At 39.6% G+C, this 21,954-nt stretch overlaps 2 protein-coding genes across 3 annotated transcripts in view; one reads left to right on the forward strand and one right to left on the reverse strand.

Annotated features, from left to right (window-relative positions):
* ccdc33 (coiled-coil domain containing 33) overlaps window positions 1-18,646 on the forward strand; it is a 46,353-nt gene extending 27,707 nt beyond the window's left edge. For both annotated transcript variants that reach the window (XM_044356219.1, XM_044356218.1), the window contains 11 exons: window positions 12,368-12,519; window positions 13,048-13,253; window positions 13,363-13,426; window positions 15,809-16,004; window positions 16,799-16,887; window positions 16,965-17,096; window positions 17,230-17,320; window positions 17,414-17,538; window positions 17,756-17,845; window positions 17,978-18,094; window positions 18,200-18,646. In XM_044356219.1, coding sequence (XP_044212154.1) covers window positions 12,469-12,519; window positions 13,048-13,253; window positions 13,363-13,426; window positions 15,809-16,004; window positions 16,799-16,887; window positions 16,965-17,096; window positions 17,230-17,320; window positions 17,414-17,538; window positions 17,756-17,845; window positions 17,978-18,094; window positions 18,200-18,262 — 1,224 coding nt within the window. In that variant the 5' untranslated portion in view covers window positions 12,368-12,468 and the 3' untranslated portion in view covers window positions 18,263-18,646. The remainder of the gene's footprint in view (window positions 1-12,367; window positions 12,520-13,047; window positions 13,254-13,362; window positions 13,427-15,808; window positions 16,005-16,798; window positions 16,888-16,964; window positions 17,097-17,229; window positions 17,321-17,413; window positions 17,539-17,755; window positions 17,846-17,977; window positions 18,095-18,199) is intronic.
* Window positions 18,394-21,802, reverse strand: LOC122985501 (cholesterol side-chain cleavage enzyme, mitochondrial). The gene is made up of 9 exons (XM_044356216.1): window positions 21,423-21,802; window positions 21,004-21,159; window positions 20,663-20,862; window positions 20,344-20,547; window positions 20,026-20,186; window positions 19,697-19,863; window positions 19,281-19,359; window positions 18,983-19,174; window positions 18,394-18,895 (listed from the first exon to the last, which is right to left on the reverse strand). The coding sequence occupies exons 1-9, from the start codon at window positions 21,692-21,694 to the stop codon at window positions 18,773-18,775; spliced, it is 1,554 nt and encodes a 517-aa protein (XP_044212151.1). The 5' UTR covers window positions 21,695-21,802; the 3' UTR covers window positions 18,394-18,772.
* Between the last annotated feature and the right edge of the window lie 152 nt (window positions 21,803-21,954).

Below are 21,954 nucleotides of genomic sequence, written 5' to 3' on the forward strand. Positions count from 1 at the left end.
GATGTATTGATGAACATCATAGTCAGTTGCAACTCCTGAGCTAAGCACTTTAAAGCAAACAGTCTCCACTATAAAAGCGATGTTTGTTCATTTCAGTGATTTACTATTTTCATGCAATTTAAATCAGTCAAATGAACAGTAGTAGATCACATACTGCTAACATCCATAATAAAGAATATTTTCTTACTCAGATTCAGCCGTAATAAAACTGTTATGCATATCTACTATGTTATTAACTCATTTTTTTCCCTTCAACCTGTAGCCACAGGCCTCACTTCTTAGCTCACTTACTAAAAAAATATGTGTGGCACTTGCCTGGAGAGGGTATTAAACATACTTTATTGCTCTTTAATAATTGCTTTTCAACATTATTATCTTAATGCTGCCTCTTTTATGGGTTCTGAGAAAATGCCATTCACTGGCTCCCAGGAGTAGAGTGGCAATCTTGAATGTGATATGTCTCACCACCTATGTGCCTAGTCTGCCTCGCCCCTGCTGTTTGGTTCCTTTATAAGCCCTGATTCATTGGCAAGCTGTAGCCGTATGATATTAATAGATCTCTGTACAGCCAGGACGGCTTTCTCGTGTGTCATGCAGTTCATGTTTGTAACTATTTGTTCCCGGACAATGATTTTCAAAAAGGTATTCCCCAGACTGTCACTTCAACATTATATGAGAAACAACTATGGAACTGCACAGAATTCATCACTATTTGTCACTATAGTTCCTTTGTTGTGTGTTTTTTTTTTGTTGAATGTTTAAAATGAAGATTTCTTGGTTTTAAAATCCAAACTTGGCCTTGTGCTCAAGGTCACAATGTATAGCTGCTTAGAGGGGAACTTCATACATAATGTATACAATATAGCATTCATTGCTAATTAGCTCTAACAGGAAAGGATGCCCCCTGATTTCCCCTTGATTTTATTCTCATTTGCATAAATATAATGGCACACAAGAGAGTGTAAAGCCCAACGTCGGTCCTCCCCTAGGGGAAGAGAGGTGTTACTGGGATCTGGGTGCACAAGTGATAATTGTCAGAGAGCTGTTATTCTGACGCCCAGACCATAAACTACTGTAGATGGTGTGAAGTGAACAAAGAGACTGTGGCTTACAAACAAATGCACCCTGAACTTGGCATTGACTATAATGGAAAGATAAAGCTCTCAATACGCTGAACTGGATTTTTATGTGCAAATAAGTCTAGAAACCCAGTATAATTTACTCAGTTTTTTTTGTGTGACAGATGAACATTTTCTGTTGGATTTAATGATAAGACAATGAATAATGCTTTTTTTAGACAAATGTAATAATTACATATGAGAACTTATTGAGATCAAACACCAGTGATTTATCTATCTTTCCATATAAATGTAAAAGGTTTTGATAGAAGACAATGTTACCTAAAACTGAGAGTCATAAAAAGAGGATTGAATAATGGTGGTGATTTGGGGATGGGGGTGGCGGTTTTAGGGAACAGTGGTACATTATTCACAGGGGTGGGGGCCTAAAGTGCCAAATTAATTTGTTTTTTCTTTCCAGTTGGACAGCAGAATAAATGGGGGCTGTCAGTCGTGCAGTAAAGTGCCGTGCATTCATTTAGACAAGTGTTATTGCTGCACTGGAGCAATACGGTTTTTAGCGAAGCGGGCCAGCCTGGTGGGTGGAAGCTGAGTAATTATCTCTGGTTCCTATGATGGCAATGATTGCTAAAACAGCCAAGTGGTCCCAGAGCACAGCAGGTGTGACTGTCAGGCTGCAGGTTTGTGGGCTTGTTGTTGTGAGTGCACACGAGCAGTTGGGGTGGCTGTGACTGAACAGACCAGTGCTTAGGTCTGTGATGACAATACCAAACTGGTAGTTATTTGTGCAAACCAAAATAATTGGATAAAAGAAAATAGATTGAGTTTGATTTATTGCATGGTGGTTAATAAACCATGAAAACCAAAAGTCTCCCGAGGGATCAAACACCATATATCACACCATGGTCCAATCTGAACACTTTCAGTCTCGTATCTACCTTGCATTAACTGTTCAAATGAAAGCATTAACATGTTTTTCAGCTTACCATGTTTCACATCTCTGTATAATGATCTTGAAAATATTTTTGAACAGATTGGTGCTGACAGATAATGGCGTGGTACTGATTAAAGCAGACCAAGCAGATGTTTCCATTTTTTTTTCTCCTTTAAAATTTCACAATCGCTTCTAAGCAACTCTGACAACGTGCAAATGCAGAAACAGAGACATCTGCTGTGTTTCAAAGGACCAGTAGAACAGAAAATGAATACTAATGTTGCCAGGCCATGTTTATCTGTCTGACATTAAAAAAAAGCTAAATGCTCTGCTTTCTCTATGATACAGAGGAAACTTTGAAACATGCAGGACTTTCTGTAGTGTGAGTCAGATAGCGGATATGACAGATGTTTGGCAAGAGATATGGTTTCTATTCATGCTCACACACAGCTCACATTGACAGAGATATTGCTACTGGTTTATTTTCTCGTTCTGAATTCCTGTGTCAATTTCTGTTTGTGCTGCAACTAGTATGGACAGACAGAAGCAGATAATAACTTTTACAGAAAAGTAATTTTAACAAGCAAACATAACTGACATGCACATAAAACAAACTAATACACACAGAATGTGCAGTATACACAAAATGCACAAAATAGGGATTTTTGTCCTCTCCAGTTCATAAGTCACTGCAGTGCAAATACTCACCAGTGCAAAGAAAATCCAAACAAGAGAACACTTTTTTTTTTTAATCTACAATGTCGCCTCTTTTCTGCCAGACAGAAAGTCAGAAGAAGATCTGTTCCTCTTTATACTGTTGTGTGGTGAGGACATTGTTTGAGATGATCAACACTTACTCAGCTGACTAATGAGGTGGATTCAGTAGGGGCAAAGGGTGGGTTGAACGTCTTTGTTAGACAGGCCTGCAGCCGCCTTCTTTGCAGCCTGCTCCCAGGGGAGGCCTCACAGACTGCCTAATTGAATCAAGTACACATGGTGCCTCCCCCTTCACAGCTCGGCCCCTCCCTGAATGAGAAGAGTGAGGAGGAGTGCTCTGGCTTTGATGCTTTTGTTCTCCTCAGCACCATGGACAGCGCCAGGGGGGTTCGCTGCAACTAGTTGCCTGCTGCTGGATGGAAAGGCACATCATCACCACAGCACTCACGGTCGCTAACTCTGCAGCTGTTGTCACAAGAGTCCTGTGATGAGGGAGAAGATTGGTGTGTTAGACTCTACAACACCATAAATTACTAGTCTAGTTTTGGATAGCAGGAGCAAGCCCAGACCTAGAGATCGAAAGGTCCAATAGCCAATTTAATCTGTATTTGATAGAACACAAAGTAACATCCTCATAGTATTATTCATGTGTCAGTGGGCAGGTGGCCTAGACCAGCAGAACAAACAAATATTAAGAGGACAGAGACAGGGCTGTGTGACTACGCATAGCTTAGTGCCTTGTATTCTTTTTTTCTTCCTCAAACACGCCCAGACATGGACTACATATCCTCTGTGCTCATGGAAGTTCAGCACCCTCATCTCAGAGAGACAGATTGGAGTTGTGCTTCAAGGAAAAGTCTCCTTATTAGATGGCCTCCAGATGCCAGGTTAATGAAAGATCCATTTGTGAGCCAACATTCAAATTACAGGATACAGAGCAGAGTCAGGATAGAGTCTGTCTCTGAGACGCATGCAGCCTCGTCCTGCTGGCTGAGCTGATTTCTATGAATGTCAGATAGTATGTGTATTTATATAAACATGCTTCTTGTGCTCCAGTTGAACTTTTAAACTTTTGATGTGGTTCTCACATTTTAAAGGGCATCTAAAATAGGGCACAATAGTAGTATTGTAGTTTGTTGGCTGGAATTCAGAAATAAATCTGTGTTATTTTTGTGTCATATTTCAGGCCCTCTACTTAACAGCTAAATACGTGGTAAGAGTATTAAAACTGCTCTAAGAGTGTACATTCTTTCACAGTACTGCCCCTTGTGCAATAGGTAGAGCTATGCACAATTATTATTGATGTAAAGTTGTTTTTGAGCTGTTACTAATATATAAATATTTGGTATGTGTTCCTCGACTTGATAGAACATTTGTATCACTCTAAATTTTGACAGTCCTGTAACAAATCTAAAGCGCATCTTTAATTAAAATATCACAATTTGTAAAATTGAATTGGATATTAATAAGGCTCATAAGTATTTTTTACTGGACTCTTTTTTCAGCCAGTTACTCAATCATTAAGTCATGCCCGGAAAGCACTATTGCAATGAACTTGGGTCAGATATGTCTAATAGGCTAAAATGTAATTGTGGAGAACAGCTGGATTAGTCCAGGCGGTGTATATCCGTTCCTAATGATATTAGATAGGAGTCTGGAGAATACCTTCCAGTACACAGCTCTCATTTTGATGGGCCACAAAGACTGAAGTGAGATCATTTGGATCTCACAGGATGCAGGCTCTGTTTACTAGGCTGCCATGTTAAGTCAAGCACTTACAAGCCTATCAAAGTTACATGACCACCTCTTTCCCTCTTTGCTGTAAACGAATATGGTATTGCAATTTCTTAATCGTGATTTTATTTAAAATGCCGATAGCACTAATGCAAGGCATAATGCATTGACAATGTGGTGGTATTGGGCATCCAGAATCTCTATTGACTGCAGTGAGCACCATGCAATAACCCAGTGGCCGTCTCATCTCTCCTGCTTGAGGCAGATCAGGAGGAGGGGTCCATTACTCATATTATCCCTCCCAGGCAAGAGCACCTCGCCCAGCCGTGCTGCTGCTCGAGTATCAACACTGTGTTGTCTAAATTTTATCTGATGAACATAAAAGGTACAGCTGCTCTGCTTATTACGTACAACACTATGATGAAGTTAACCAGTTTTTAAAATAACTGAATTAAAATATGGTTGATGTAATTCTTATACAAGCTTTTTATTCTTACCAGAATTATAATAGTAAAGTTATGTGTTTTAAACTACATATTGATTGTAAATCTACATGGTATTTCAGAAGTCTTTTGGCTGAAACTGATCAATATGTGCTCTGAGTACAAATTCCAAATTCATCAGGCCTCCTCATTTAGTATTGATTTTGTGCAATGGCTGCTCTGAAAAGAATCTGATTACTTTTTCCCCCCATCAGTCTGAACAAACACAACCTTGATAGCAGCAGTCAGGTAAATCTGCTGTGCATTTATACTCCCACTTTGCCTTTTGTCAGGCATGACTGAAAGGTTTAGATGTGAATAGAAAAGGAGAGGAGGAAAGAGGGGAATAGGATAAGGAGTATTGCTGTAGTTTTTCCCCCATTGTAGTATTTTTTTGCACATAATGTCAGTCAGAATTCAGTAAGAAGCAGGATTGTCATGCATTTGATTGTCAAACTAGTCTCAGAGTGTCACCCCCTCTGCAATTATTTCAATATTAACAGTAAGTATGTGTGAAATCCTTTATGTATTTTTTATTGGCAGGGCTGTGGTACTCCCTACAGGCTGGACCCCGGGTTCAGATGCAGCATAATGTATGCAGTCCTACTCCAGCAGAGCTGCGGTGTACAGTAATTTCCGAGCCCCCTGCCGCCGGGCACTGTTGTGATTTGAGAGTATTGCAGACAGAGCGACTGGAAGAATGGAACTGGTCCTGAATAGTAATAGCTATACAGATACTTTCCCACACATTGCAGCTGTGCAGTTGAAACACAGCAGTGTAAGCATCCCATTACAGAGGCAGTCTCCCAGCACTTCTTACACACAGAGGTTAGCATTGGTCAATCAGCTGACAGGAGGTGGGATGGGGACACAGTGACATCTAGTGGCTTTGTATTATCAGTGTGAGGTGTGATGATCATCTGGTTTTTGTTTTGATTAATTTTGACGGTTGTAAACACATTTTTCAGTGAGTTAAATTTTTAGAGAAAAATTGAGATTGTAAGCTTGTAAAAAGCAATGTCATGAAAATAAAAAAAACTCTGGATGGAAATTTGTTATTTTAACTCCTTTAACTGCGACCTATAAAAGCTTTTTATATATTCTTCTCATGTTTTTGACTCCAGCCTTGACTGTCTGGCTTCTCTCTTGTCTCATAAACATTTTTCTACCACACTGTTGTGATTTTCCTTCTCTGTGTTGTGTCTGTGCTGGCATGCAGACACAGGGATTTTTTTTTTCTCCATTATTTCATTTGCCCCACAAATTGAAGACATACAGTAGATAATGTAATCAACAAGGTCAACATGAATTGGGTACTGTACAGCATACATAAGTCTTGAACTGATATGATATAAGCTGGCCTTGATAGACAAAAGCATAAAGGCAGGCTGTGGAGCAAACCAGGCATATGCTGGCAGCGGATCACAAATGTGGGCGGTTCAGTCTGACTCTTAATACAAGAGCTGAGAGCTTTAGAGACCTTGAACACTGAGGGTCATCATAAGCCAAGGTTCTGACAGCTTTTATATGGAAGAGCCCCAAGCTTGTGTTTATTATTACCACTTGGACCAAAACCCACCATACTGAAAACACTTTGAAAGCATTTTTTTCTAATGTACAATGTGACAACAATATATTAGAAAAAGATAGCCATTTGTGTAAATTCACAGTTAAATTTATCTCACAGGCGTCCTCTGGGAATTGTACTGACAACACCTTGCACTCTATTTAGCACTCTATGACTCTTTTAACAGACAGCAGAGTCATTAAGACAGCTCTTACCAGGCTTATTTGCTGCTAATTCCTCAGTTGTTTACCTCACTCTCCTGTTGTTCCCTGATAAGAGCGAAGTGGGGATGCAAGGAGCTCTTTAGCTCCTGTCTGGTATGCAGGTTGGGCTGGGCTGCTCTGTTTGAAGTGCCTTGCAGAGGTCTGTATCTACACTCCGCAGCTGTTGCAAACCGTGTAGAACAGATTTAAAGCTGTTCTGCTATTCCCACCTCAACGTCAGCTAAATGTGTAACCCCGCAATCACCTCTGAATACAGATGTGCTGCTTCACAATGAAGCTGTTCCAGCAGTGTCAGCTATTGTCTAGCTTGTCTTGTATCAGCTCTGCTTCGGATAATGGCCTATCATCTGTCCATCTATGCAGGGCTGTCCATCATGAACCCTTACTGAATAGCCCAGCCTGGTCATTAAAGACCAGAGCATTGTCCTGCACAAAAAAGGGTTGAAGGGTTAACTTCTTCATTCCGTGTTCCTTATCTGATTTTAGAAATGTAAATGATGTACCCAGAGTGCACAATATCCCTCCAGCCCCCCGTGCCTTTACTCCCCTCGGTCGATATGAAGCTAATGTAAGTCTTTAACCCTCTGATGGACCCCTAGCTGATGCTATTAATTCCTCTCTGCACAAGACAAATGGTCTTTTCCAAGGTTGCATAGAAGCTATGTCTGATGAATGCATACCAAACAGCAATCTAAACTGCCATCTTCTCCTCAGTAATACACACAATGAAATGGGAACAATTTATGTGGTCATCATTTGGGTCCAGTGACCCTTTCTTCTATGTCAGTTTGCTCTACTGACCTGTTCTCTCATACTGGGCGAATCAAGATGCAGGTCAATGGCTTTCAGACACCAAGTGTTCTCAAGACATCCATCTCCTGAAAGGGGCTGTGGTGGAAGCTGGTGTTTCTCTCTAAGCTTTGTAATCACATCATTTAACTGGCTGACCTCAGACCTGTGTTTTCTGGAAGGGGTGTGAGGCTGGGTGTTGACATCATTGCATCACTTGTCTGCCCTCTGATGTAAATTCAATCCCGGTGACAGTCTGCCAAAATAGGAATGATGTATCACACAACAGGCACGCCTACAAGGCCCTCATCAATCTTCATGCCCTTTTCACAGCCTAGACACGAGATGTGGTGTGCTTTTAATTTTAAACAAAGATGTTTAATTCATCTGGATTTGTGTGTTTTTACCAGCCAATCATTGTTGTGGCTACCCAATGCCCAGAGCCACAGTTTTCAACTAGATGTCCCACTTTGCCATGCATTCATTTTTGCAAAAATGATTGAAAAGTTTGTTGTTGGAGTTTATTCCATATACCGTTACACTATTCGAGTTAATCTCCATACCTTTCACTCTTAGGGGTCCCTTTTGGATACAAACAGTATTAACATTTTTATGTTTCTCTGAACTTTTTGACAGCAAGCTGGCTTCTGTAAATGTCAACTGGTGTGTTAGTCATTAAGCTTTGGTTGTATAGCATTTTAGAAAGGTCATGTTGAGCCAGCAGGGAAAAAGCAGTCACTGATACTTGCTGTGCTGTGGCTGATGTGGCCTGGAAATCAGCTTGCTGCTGGCGAGTCTTCAGGGCTGTTTTAGATTGCTTCATTGTCCCCCGAGGCTTGGTGATACTTCCCATGCATGTTTGACCAGAAAATCCACAGGAAACACACAAGATTTGCAGTACAGTAAGCATTAGAAATTCAATTGTCTCCATAAGTTATAGACTTGGTTTGCAGTTTTTGTTTTTCCTCCTGGCTGACAGGAATTGAATTACTCTGATGATACAGTTTAAACTGTTTGCCCAAATATATTAAAAATATAAATATTTTAATCAATAAAAATATATTAAAATAATCTATAAGACCTCTAAGAAGCCTTTAATAGTCTCCTTACAACATTATGTTTAGTTCTTTCAGAGGCCCAGGAAGATATAATATGCTGCAATTATGGTTTTGGTTGGAAAGTTGTATGTGAGGGACCCCTGCATATTTCACACTGCAATCAGTTTGATCAGTTTTTGACAGACTCATCTGAAATTAAACATGATAATAGGTGCTAAACAAAGGATGTAACAGGCTCTACTTATCATCTCTATTACTATAAGTCTCTTGAAATCTTTTAGAAGTCCATTGAATTAACATATAAGTATAGGATGAGCTCTGTGTTGAATCTTGCCAATGGTTAATAAAAAAGAAAAATGTAATAAGAAAATTTCTGAGTGCTTATCCTATACTTGTACATGATATTAGGTGGTACCTGAGCTCCTGTTTACTTGTGGTTACAAATAAGGGGACCCTTAATTATTTAAAGTCAGTGTATAAGGAAAGTAAATATCACCAGTTACTGTCATGAAAATAGGATCCAGCCAAGAGTCCAAGAGTTAAGAAAATTAATAATACTCAGTAGTAATACTGCTATCAACAATTTAATGCATTCAGTGTGTGTGGGTGATGATTATAGTTTTGAGGTCATATTTTTGCTTTATTTTCATCACCCTGCTGTCATTACCGAGCTGTGTGGTTTAGATGCACTCGTTGACTCGTCGCCCACACTATTCATTAGGCTCAGGGTCGACCCTGCTTTTACGTGAGTGCCTTGTTTGTTTATGGAGCACTGTGGTCTCACGGCAGCATAACCGGAATTGACAGTCGTTGATTTACTGATAATCCTTGGCTTTGCTCTCACTGCGGACCTCATAGGGAGTGGCATTGGCTGTCAGCCTCACACGTCCTTGAGTCAAAGCTGCATGTTGCCCTTGACACACACCTCTCGCTCTCTCTCTCTCCCCCCCTCTCTCTCTCTCTCACTCCCTGAGTCCCTGCCGCTCTCTGCCATATCTTAAAAACCTTTATACCAGTCCTATAACGGTCCTATAACGGCTCACTGCAGAATTGATTTCATTTTGCTGACAGGGCACAGATATGATTACATACAGAGCAAAATGTCATTTTCTCAGGGGAGCCCAGTAATTACATTTTTTGGGGCCACATGACACAATTTAGTCACAGCTGGTTGAAACAACAATTTGTTGGAATTCAATTTTGCATAATTTAATGTTATTGCATGCAGATACTAAATGCAGATTCATTGATACAAATCTCTCTGACTTTGAATTTTAATGGAGATTTAATCTCTAATCTAATCTATTTCAGCACTAATGAAGGCTTTTACTGCTTGGTGTGTAAACTGTGGAAATTTTAATAATTGACTATATTAATAATAAATCATAATAATTATAAAATATATACATATAGTTGTTGTCTCATATGACATGTCCAGTGTCTATACTGGATATGGATATTAGTGAGCAAGCTTTTGTAAAAATATTCACCATCTGTCTTAATTGTAGTACTATAAACTAAGAAATGCCTTCTTGTTGTGCACAAGTAGAACTATGTAACTATTGTTTCTCTCTTCTAATCCTTTTATTCCTTGATTAAAGATCTCCACTGCAGCAGCACAGACATAAAAGAGGAAGTGAACAGCCTACACTGCTCTGCTGAATTCCTGTGGTGACGGAGAGTGCAGCTGTGTAAACCATTACATCCATTTTTTTCTTTTTTTGTGCATCAGTGGCTTTAAGTTCTCCAACACCCCTTTTACCTCCGTGTCCATTAGCACAATACAAGTATTTCTGCTCGCCTTGTCTTGTGTAGATAGCAGCATGGGAGAGTTGTGGAGGAGGGTGCTATTATAGGAAAGAAGGACAGGCACGATGCTGAGGTCAAATGTGGGAAAAGAGGAAAAAGTGTGAAGTGTGGGTCAGATGGAGTATTGCAGCCAAAAAAATAAAAGGTGGTGGACGGGAAAGGTAGAGTATGTGGAAGGAGGGAGGTAGAGAAAGCTCCTGGGAGCTGCCTTGTTCTGGCAGGCTAATTGAAGCTCTGTGTGGCAGCGACTCAGAGCTGTCACTCCAATGAAGAGCCCATTTGCTGCATTTTTCAGGCTGTGTGCTGAATTCTGATGATGTTACCGAAAGCCCCAGCCACAGACCGACACTGTCTCACTGAGATCCCCCCCCCCCCCCCCCCCCCGCCTCTCCTGCGTGGGGACACACAGCACACATGCCATTCCCCTCCCCAGCTCTCCACAGATTATAAGTAGCAGGGTCACAAGCATTCAGAACACGAGCAGTGACTGCAAAGCAAAATGTGAATATGAATTATTTTGCTCTGAGGATTTTGTAAATTTGTCGGGCAATCTCATACATGATAATGTGATATTAGACTCTGCGGGAAGTGTTTTTACTTGTACAGGTTTTCCCTTGTTGGATTAGTGGAGATTATATGTCTTCTAACAGAGCACATAGCTGCAAGCATCCAGTGAATTATTTATCATGAATTAAAGCAGTCAGTTATGACAATATTTATCTAAAAACTGAACAGAGCATGATATGTTAAGCTTTAGCAGAGATAGTCATGCGCATTCTAGTAGTAGAAGAATTGTTTTTCTTGAGCATGAAATTGAATTTAATTCCCTGCCAATTTTGGTTTAGGCTACTACAGATACTGGAAGTGTCCAATTTTGAGATGTACATGTTTGAGAAATTATTTGCCAAAGAATAATTGGATTGTATTTTTCTATTTCAGTTGTTGTTTTTTTCTCCCAGCTGTTTTGCGAAGGTGCTAAGGTTTACCGTTATGTATTCAACTGCCTATAAATATTATTATATACAGTATATACTGTACATTATATTGTCACCACAAGAAGTAGATCAAGTATATATATATGGGGATTGTAAAATAAGTGTTTACGGTAGAGCCCAGTGTGATACATCACGGATGACTCTCCCTTCCTGCCCCCACTTACCTATCATGTAGTCTCAATCAGATCTTGTGCCATTGACGATTGTCGATCCCAGCCTTCACCACTAATGAGCTAACCAAGCAGGAGTGTTATTGATCCACAGCTATTGAGGGTTTCACAGACATTTGCATATACCTGTATATGTACATATACAAACGTAAGGCAATCAATTTACTTTACATATATAAAGTGTGAGTTTTAACGGTAAAATAGACCCATTCACACCAATAAAAACCATGCAAAAAGAACACACATACAGTTACAGTAACTCATTGTCAGCTTTTTGCATTTGTTTTTATTGTTTCTAGAAAATCTTAGATTCTAGAAAAATCCTCCCCCAATTTATTTTGTGTTTTAAATTTAGCTCCTCTAGCTGAATTATAATATTTCCTTTGCAGAGTAATAGTGATTTGACATTTGACTCTCACTGAGTTGAGTGAAGCTGGGAATAAAATCTAAGTGGAAGCCACAGGTGCTGCACAGCACATCACTCAGAAATCATTAGTCAGTCCCCATCTATCTGCTTATCCAGGCTAAGACAGAATTCATCTGGGGGCTGGTATTCACTGAGCAGGAACCTCCCTTTGATTGCATTGATTGTTACGTGCTGCCTCCAGTCGTAAATATAAGGTTTGATTCTTTTTTTTTTCATAACACAGATACACAAAAGAGGGATTTGAAAATGATAAGTATTGTATATTATTATTTTGCTTTGAGCTCTCTTGAGAATTTGAAACACAACACTACAGTATTTTGTACATAACAGGAAGCCTGCTCATTGGCCTGAAAAGTTGCTAAGGCTTGTGTTGTGGTTACAGGTTGATTGTTCCTAACTTGATGACAGAGCTCACATTTTCACATCCACCACCATCCACCATGTGTTCATTCTTCTGATAAGGACTCTGACACCTTCTGTGGGATGAAGGCCTCAAAAAAGACAAAATCCCTCTGCAACCCTGCAGCTATAAAGGTGGGCTCTCTGATAGTGTGGATGTATTTGTGTTGGAGTGGGAGTCTGTGGGAAGATAATAGATTCAGTAATGACTCTATTTCTTTGAATTTGTGCTACCTGGCAACTACGCTCATTGACAGTATACATTGTGTATGCAAGGCTCATACTTAAAGTACTTTAGGGCTGTTGACTAAGAGCTCGCTTGTTACAGAGTGGGAACTGTATGCATAGTGATGTAACAGCATTTATATTCAAGAGATGAAGAGGTATTACAGGCACACACAAGCACAGTCGGTATTGAGAGGTCAGAGCTACAATGTTTTTGGATAAAAGCATTCGTTTTTTGTGGAAATGTGGCTTGAGTTTTGCTGTTACAACTGCAGAGATCATTTAGTCCTCCCTAACTCTGATGGTAGATGGTTCCCTTGTAGCTATGCTCCTTATCTTTGTTTTCTGTTGTGTATTATGAGCTATTGTGTTTTCTGGGACAATCTGTAACTTGGTGTGGAGACCAATTTCATCACTGAAATCTATTTTCCTCTACAGTTTAATAAGGGTGGATACAACCTGCCATCCCATGATGCTCTGGCGCAGATCCTGCCAGATTATCAATACCACCTAAATGGAGCGAACACTGAGCTCCATAGAGCAGCCCAACAAGAACAGGAAAGACCAGCTGAGAGAGCAGAGACTACACAGGTCAACAAACGCAACATAAACCACACGTACCAAGTACATCATCCACACAAACGGTAAGAAAGACAGCTACACTTAAGGAACATGGCTTTATTGTCATTGAATATACAAAGATTTTTATGGATCAATTTCACTTATGTGTCATTTTTTTAAAAAATGCTTTAGACCCCCTTTGCATGACTTTGAGGATGATCCCCACATGGCAGAGATCAGTGACCTACAAACAAAGGTGATTGCACATAATCAATACATAAACTCTTGAATCAATCTGCAGCAATTCCCTCTGTCATGTTCAGTTAGTGAACGGTGACACAGGAACGCTAGTGAGAAGGGACATCACACTGAAGCAGACACTTACAGTTGGGAGACAAAATGGCGGCTAGTAGAATAGATTAACATTTCTCAGACTGATTGTGTTGTGAGCTGATGAGGCTGCAACTTGTTAAGGTCTGTGGGTGTTATTTATGCATATCTTGACATGTTCTCCTGTTTCTATGAGCCTTTCTTGATCATTTCATTTACTACTTATTTAAATTGATTGCTGAGATCTGTGGATCTGCCGATATTATATACACACACACACACACAGATATATATATATACACACACACACACATATATATATATATATATATATATATATATATATATATATATATATGTATATGTGTATGTATATATATACACATACATACATACATACATACATACGTACGTGTGTATATATATATATATATATATATATATATATATATATATATATATATATATATATATATATATATATATATATATATATATATATATATATATATATATATATATATATATATGTATATGTATATGTGTGTGTGTGTGTGTGTGTGTATCCATGTATATTTTATGTTAATTCATGTAGATTTTGATGAATTATATGATAGAAAGACAGAGATCTGGGTATGATTGGACAATTTCCTTGTGGCAATGCATACATTTAATTGTATAATACTACTGTACATGCATGATAATGGCTTGGAAAAATTAAATATCACACCCTCATGCTTCAACACAGCTGTCCTCTGTCTGTGATATGATTGTCCTATAGAGTGACAGTATGTATGACAGCAAGGCCCCTCTAATGTCTCCAAATCATGTACAGGGGAGGGAACCGTCAGTATTCACTCCTCGTTTATTTTAGACACATGAAAGGACTTACCAGACTCGTCATGGGGAGCCATCCGTTCCATCATGCCTGTGGGCCCCCCAGCAGAGACACCATCTCATCTACAGTCATGATTGTCACCTCATCCCTGCCCTTTCAATTAGATGCTCAATTTCACCCTTGAGTCCCGCGGGAGTCACAACCACACCATCCGAGATTGGAATCCCGTAATTGTCACCCCCTTTATACGTACATGCAGCTGGACCCTGCTCTCACTCTCCATTCAATACTGTCTATTCAACTTGATAGAGGGGCATGTGACTGAGCAGAGAACAATGAGCGTATACATGCTGCCAGACAACACGCACAAGCCTTACACAGGGAAATGCCTTGATAACAGAGCTCTGCAATGATAGGCTTCCTGGAAAACAGCTCTGATTGCTTTCCAAGAAGCTAAAGTCAGTTTGGTATTGCAGATTTGGAGGAATTTCAATGGAAAGAAGAGCAACGAAATATAGAAAATATGAAAGGAAAAGAGAAAATGTATAAGAAATAATTTTAAAAGATTTTTGTACAATTCAAAATTGTTTTTGAGTTTCTCCTGCTTAAATCCTTTCATGAAATTTGTTTTGCCTTAAAGTTCAACAAATGGGCTTTAACAGGATGACACTCCATGTATGCACAACTAGATTTATCCAAAATCCCCAGTTAAAGCTCCTATAACAAAAGACCTTCACAGGATTGGGTGTTATTGTCCCTTTGGATTTAAGGGGCTGGAGTCATGAATACATTATACCCCAACCTTAAACAATCAATTACAGGAACATCACACTTTGTGGCATAATATTCTATTTTGGCTTCCAGTTATGTCCCATTTGTCATGTCTCATGTTATGTGCCTTTCCAACACCAAGAGAAATCAATTATTCATTGAGACACTGAGCCTCATGACAAACTGAACACGCAGTATGTATTTGCAGCTGGGATGTTTTTAAATTTTGTTGGTGCAGTCTTGGTGAGATATTCCATTGAGTGTGTCCTGGAGAACTCTATTAACAGATGGGATTAAAGAGACATCTAGTGGTGATGATCACATACTGTAGAAACTCTTGGCATTAAATCTGAACCACCAGATTAGAGGATTGTTTTTGATAGCTGTGTTACATTGGCCCAATTTTGTTCTTGAAATTTGTAGGTGAAAGAAAAAGAGAAAAATAGGTGCAAGAACTGCCAATCACTGTGTCTGACTATTTGATAACAAATGACCTTGAACTATTTCATTGGAGGAGATTGTTTTAGTCGTCTATGCTCTTAATACCAATCTTTATTGCACTCAAGAAACACAAAGTACAGGCGATTAGCATTAAAAGGAGATAAAAAGGTTTAAATGACCCTTTTTTAAATCAAAGTATGATAGATATCGTAGTTTAAGCAACTGGTGTGAGACTGACTGGCCACATCTCTCCATCAGGAGATAGAAAACTATCGTTCAGCCATGAGTAAGATGGCAGAAGACATCATAGCACTGAGGACACAGGTGGTGATGTTGGAGGCCGAAAACAGCCAGCTCCATAGTGATCTGTCTCTACACCAGGACCTTGGCCGAAATCTGCTGGATGACACAGACATCGACGTCATGACCAAGGCTGAGGTTGCTGACCGGATAGGTAAGCCTAAGAAGAACACTACCTATCCATTACTCAGACATATATCATCCATTTACTAGCACCTGTCTAAGAATGAGCCTGAACAAAATAATGCATTCATTAAAAAAATATTAATTGACAATCTCTCTGCACAGATATATTGAGCAGACATAGAAAAATGTGCTGATTTATTGAGTATTAAGTTTACTAGTCAGCCAGCAACTGCTGAACCTTCACTGCATGTTGTTATGGATTTAAGGGCAATTTCGTTGGCAGATGAAGTAGTGATGTGTAAGGTGGATCACTGTGTGTTTGCTAATCCTTGTGGGTGTCTATTCCCAAGCAGACTGTGCTGTTTTGTGATAAGGCAGCTCATTTGGGCCACGGACCCTGATAAGCTCTGTGGGTAGTACATCCCTTATCTCCTGAAGGACAGTTTGTGACCCTCAGTGAAAGGATGTTTCCAAAGGTCTCTCTGCTGGCATCAAAGCAAAAATTAAGTTCCAGTGAACAGAAAATCCATTATGTTTCAATGGCTTTATTGATGGGTATTTTGATCATCATTGTTCAAACGTCCAAACCTCAAAACTGACATGTTAATCATTCTAAAATTGAGAAGTCATTGAAACTAGTTTCAAACTTAACAGATCAAATGATCACTCTTATATTAGATAAAAATAAACTGTTCTTTTCTGAAATTGCCATATAAATGTAGCCAAAAAATCCGCACATACAGTATGCTTATAAATATGCACAAGTGATCAGTATCCAGATTTATGCTGCTGTGTAACTTTTGTCCTCCTGCTCTTTTGAAGCCTCTCTGAAATTCAAGCTGGCCAGTGAGACCAGTAAGGCTGCCTTACAGAGGGACAGGATCCAACAGCTGCAGAATGAGCTAATCAGGGTTAGACGATACACCAAACATGCATACTTTAACAGTGGGAATGTAGGGTTTATATAGTTTTCTATTTTGCCATGTAGAAGAATGACAGTGAGGAGGAACTATTAAAGCTCCAGAGAGTCCAGCAGCAGCAGGAGGAGGATTTGCTTCGACACCAGAGTCGCTTGGCAAAGATGGCGATTTTGGAGGCCACAGTGAAACAGCAGGAAAAGGTGAACAGTCAGCTACACTGTCTGCTTTGCATACCTGTTTGATTTCACAACAGTCAATGCGTCTTTCTATAAATAACAGCGTATGGTGTATACATTAGGATAATATACACTTATGGTCTACAATGTTTTTTAGGTCATCCAGAAGATGGAGAATGCTTTAGATAGCAAACTCAAAGAGAAGAATAAACAGAGTGGAGAAAAATGGCTGGTGGAGAAAAAACGAGGTGGGCGGACCTGGGGAGAAGAGAGAGAATAGTATGTATTCACTATAGCATTTGACATGGTCACAACATCAGTCTGCTCCTCATGCCGTGTAGGTGAGATTGACTGCAGAAAGGAAGAGATAGAGTCCGCCCTAGCAGCAGAGAATGCTCATCTCAGAGAAGAGCTGGACAGGAATCGCCAGCAACCTCCCACCGTCATTATACAGCAGTCAGCACAGGTAGTCATACACTAACAAGCCATTATTCAAACAGAGTGATATGAAAATGGTGTAAGACTTTCATCAAGTTAGAGGGCTGAGGATCAATTAAGTGTCCAGAGTCAATATTTCACATGTCAGTTGGAATATACAGATACATGTGATTGTACTTGTATTGTATTTCACCCTGATTTTGTCTATTGAAAACTCAAATTGACATGTGCCATGTCCCCCTCAGACAAAAAAGTCACTACCAGCCAAGGAGAGACTGAGTTTACTAAATAAACTGGAGAATGCTGAGGCAAGAGTCCAAAAACTGGAGACTAAGGTGAAAATACCTAAAAAAAATAAAGAAATTAGATTACTTGTACTGAAAATGTTTCATAGACTTATTAATCCACTGGTCACTCTTTCGTTCATTGTTGAGTGCATGTTTTTCTTTTCTTTGCATGTATAAAAGCTGGAGGAGAACTCTAAGTTATGGGGGAGACAGAAACAGGAAATGTTGACCAAACTGAACGAGCACAGGCATGGTTTTGTTCGGACGTCCACCACAATCCTTCATAACGTTCCTTCGGTCAGTTACCCATCATTTTTTCATATTGTGCTGCACGTAATCATTGTATTTTTAAAAAGTATTTGACATGGAATTATTTTCCATGCTGCTTTCTTCTGCTTACAGAGGACTGTATCACATTCCTTACATCAGCAAAGCAGACAGAGGAAGCAGAAGCCTGTAAAATGATCTGCAAATGATCAATTCACCTGTTCACCCAGACACAGACATTATTTCAAATTTGATGTTACAAAAAGATATTTTGATACAATATATGTATTAGATATTAAAATATGTAATAAATTACACACAACAAGACATATTTTGTATCAGTTGCATTGTTTTATTCATCACTGTTTTACATAGATAAGTAACATTAAAATACTTTGCCATGTACACAAGGAATAAAGATTCTGTACATTTTTTCAATATATTGTACACACACATAGACTACACGTGTTCATCATTACTCATGAAGTAATATACAGTCCATACAATTACTCTGTTCAGTTATTATGGAATTACTCAGGTAATTTGTTAATGCACATTTTTGCCTTTTTTTGTTTCTCATCAGTGTCTAATGTTTGAAGATTTTCTTTTGTGTTTATATTGTAGTGATTTGAGCCCTTGGCATATAACTGTGATTAGGGGCTATAAAAATGAGTCTGACTAATCATTCATCATGTTGCATACTTGGTGTTACCGACTACTGTGTAAGGGCTTCAAAGTCAATATTATGGGCTTTTCTGGTAAGAGAATGAGCTCAAAGGTACTCTGTACTTCCACATGGCGCTGCTTCTCCACTCTGAAGTTCTCAAGCATCTGCAGAAGCAGAACATACAGTTAATATGCTGTGCAAATATGTCACAAAACATGGTGAAACTCTGATTGATTCTCAGTATATCTTACATGGATAAGGAAGATTTGCATCTCCGTCTCAGCTATTCTGCGTCCTAAACACTGGCGTGGGCCAAAGCCGAAGCCGAGGCTCCTGAAGTACTGGGTCTCTGTCCTCAGCCAGCGGGAGGGCTGATATTGCTCCGGACGGAAAAACACCTTGGGGTCTCTTCCCATTGCATACAGTCCTAACTGGACCAGAGTCTAAACACAAACAAAAATGTCAATCACTTGCTCAGTTCTTATAAAAAACTCTCAAATACAAAAACATGTTTGGATGATTTATTCTGTATTTTTAACTTCCTCTTACCCCAGCTGGAATGTGGTAGTTTTGAATAATGATATCTTCTGCTATGTATCTTTGCAAGCTCACTGCAACTGGGTGTAACCTGAGGGATGAAAGTAAAATTCTATATTATAGACTTACTAAGTTTGTGCCAGTAGATTGCAGATTTGGAAAATAACAAAAGCTCATGATCAAAACAGCTATGGGTTAATAGAAAAAGTATTGTTGCACATATGAAAGTGTTCTATCCTAAACAATTATGGAGTTAAGGAAATAACTGACTAATATGACTCTGACTATATTACCAAAGTTGCAGATGTGGGTATTTCAAATGAATTCTCACTTTGAGCAAACACAAAGTGCATTTTGTACATTTGAAGGGTTAGACTGTCTGCCATCTCTGCAGTGTCATTAGCATTATATACCACCATTTTTTTCACCTTAGTGTTTCCTTCAGAGCTCCTTTAACTAAAGGAATCCGCCTCAGCATCTCCAGCATGTCTCCCTGGCTTTCAGCCCGGGCAGCAGCTACCTCCGCCCTCAGCTCCTCCTGGAGGTTGGGGTGTCTGGCCAGTTCATACAACGTCCACAGCAAGGTGATAGAAGTCTGAAACACACAAACAGGATTAATCACCACAGAATCCACATTAAAGTCCCTTTGTTTGTTGAGTCCTTTTACACAGTTGCAGTCTTAAAAAAACACTGGCAGCAAGTCACATTCTGGAAAGAATTTTTGCATTGTATCTACATGTGTTCAGACTATTTTTACCGTATCAACTCCTCCAGCCATTAGCTCAGTGACACTGGCCTTAATATCTTCAATGGATAGCTTGTCCAGCATGAGCAGGCTAGCCAGGACTCCTGGGTATTTCTTTTGATTGCCAGTCTCCTGACGTAACTGCCTGTAGATGTTCTGGATGCAGCGGTCCGCTGATGAGCCAAAGCACAGCCAATGAAATAAGAGACTGTGGCATAAACAATGATAAAAGCCATTGGTGTCCTGTTCTAATGCATCTCAGGACCACTGTGATGTGTTAGTGTGATGGCTAATAAAGGCAATTATTTGTGTTCATCTAGATTTTTCTACCTTGGTTGAAGATGCCATCCCAAGCTTCTACATGGTCCCGCCACACTTTCGCCCCAATCCGCCTGAGTAGAGCAGGAGGTATGTACAGCATGGGTGAGGTAGTCTTGAACATGAGGGTGATACAGTCAATGAAATGTTGAGCTTCAGGATCAATGTAGTCCAGCATCAAACCCAGACGCTCACCATACAGCACTGAGCTCACAGCTGTGTAGGACAGGGTAAACATGAGACACAAGAAAGTAATATGAGGCAAACCAAATGCACTGACTTGCAGTGAGTGAAATAAATTCTACTCAAGAAATAGAAAAGTTACTCTTACATTCTAGTGCATATTTAAAGAGTTCTTGAGAGAGGTCTGTGGTCCATTTGTTGTGGCCACTTCGGTTTATCTTTTTGTGTATTCTGGCCACAAAATCCTGGCCCACTTCATCCAGCAAAGGCACAAAGTTTTCCAGCATCTTCGGGGAGATCACCTCCTTGTTGAGAATTACCCGATTTGATCTCCAGTCTTCTCCATTCCTGTTGGAAAAATTCAGTGTTAACTTAGAGTAACTCTAGCTAAATAGTACTTATTAAAACCGAGAGTTTTAGTGAGTGCCAGGATAAGTGTCAAAGAAAAATTAATTAATACACTTAGAAGATGATAATAACTGCACATACTTTAGTAAAACTCCATATTTACGATTCCTGTGGTCTCTGTATAATGTCCACGCTTCAACTTTCAGCCTTTTAGGATAATGTCCCTCTGCTTTGAACAGGATGGCAGCATCCTCTGGGTTGATGATATTTACACTTTCATAGTAACCTATTTTTTCTCTGAAATATAGAAAGAGAAAGAAATAGAATGGCATAAAATGCAATATCAGCTGCATGTTTTTGGAAGACTTGACCTTGTAGATTATTGGTCACAGGGATATTTTTCATAAACAAAAAATGTTTTTATTTGTACCAGAAAATAGTAACAAACCCTGACGTCAAATGTTTTGTCTACTTAAGATAGTTGATAAAGATTACTGTCATGCAAACAGTTATTTTATCATTCTATTTAAGATTTATGCATACTGCCTCGTCTTCCGTACCTGTAAATGGGTCCAAAAGTGTTGAAGTTCTGCAACATGATGCGGTGAAGATTTCTGAAGCCATCCAGTTTCCAGAAATTGTACAAGTTGGCCACCCCATTCTTCCACAGCCCAGGAATCTCACTGAAAGGCCTAACAATGCTGGTGCTTTCTGTGTGTGCCTGTCTGACCACTGGCATACTGCTGCTGTAGCGCATTCTTGATGTTGTCAGCTCCTCTGTCCAGGACAGGGGTAACATTAAAGACCTGCGCCACACACTCCACCTGGCCATCCTGGCAACCAAAATGTTCACTCTGCTCTATCTTCAGCAGCAGCTCTCTCACCTCTGATTCTCCCAGGGACATCTGGTGCAATAGGAGGCTGGTCCAAATAGTCAGCCCCCCTCGATGTGTTGATCAAGGCTCCAATTGAACTTAACGGCGTGATAAAAATACACCACAGCACAGTATGTCTGTTTTAGGACTGCTGAACTGTGTTACTAACTGAATATTTTATTTGCTATCATAGCATCCTGCAAAACCCTCAGGAAAA

Source organism: Thunnus albacares, chromosome 7, assembly GCF_914725855.1.
Source record: "Thunnus albacares chromosome 7, fThuAlb1.1, whole genome shotgun sequence".
Classification (NCBI taxonomy): domain Eukaryota; kingdom Metazoa; phylum Chordata; class Actinopteri; order Scombriformes; family Scombridae; genus Thunnus; species Thunnus albacares.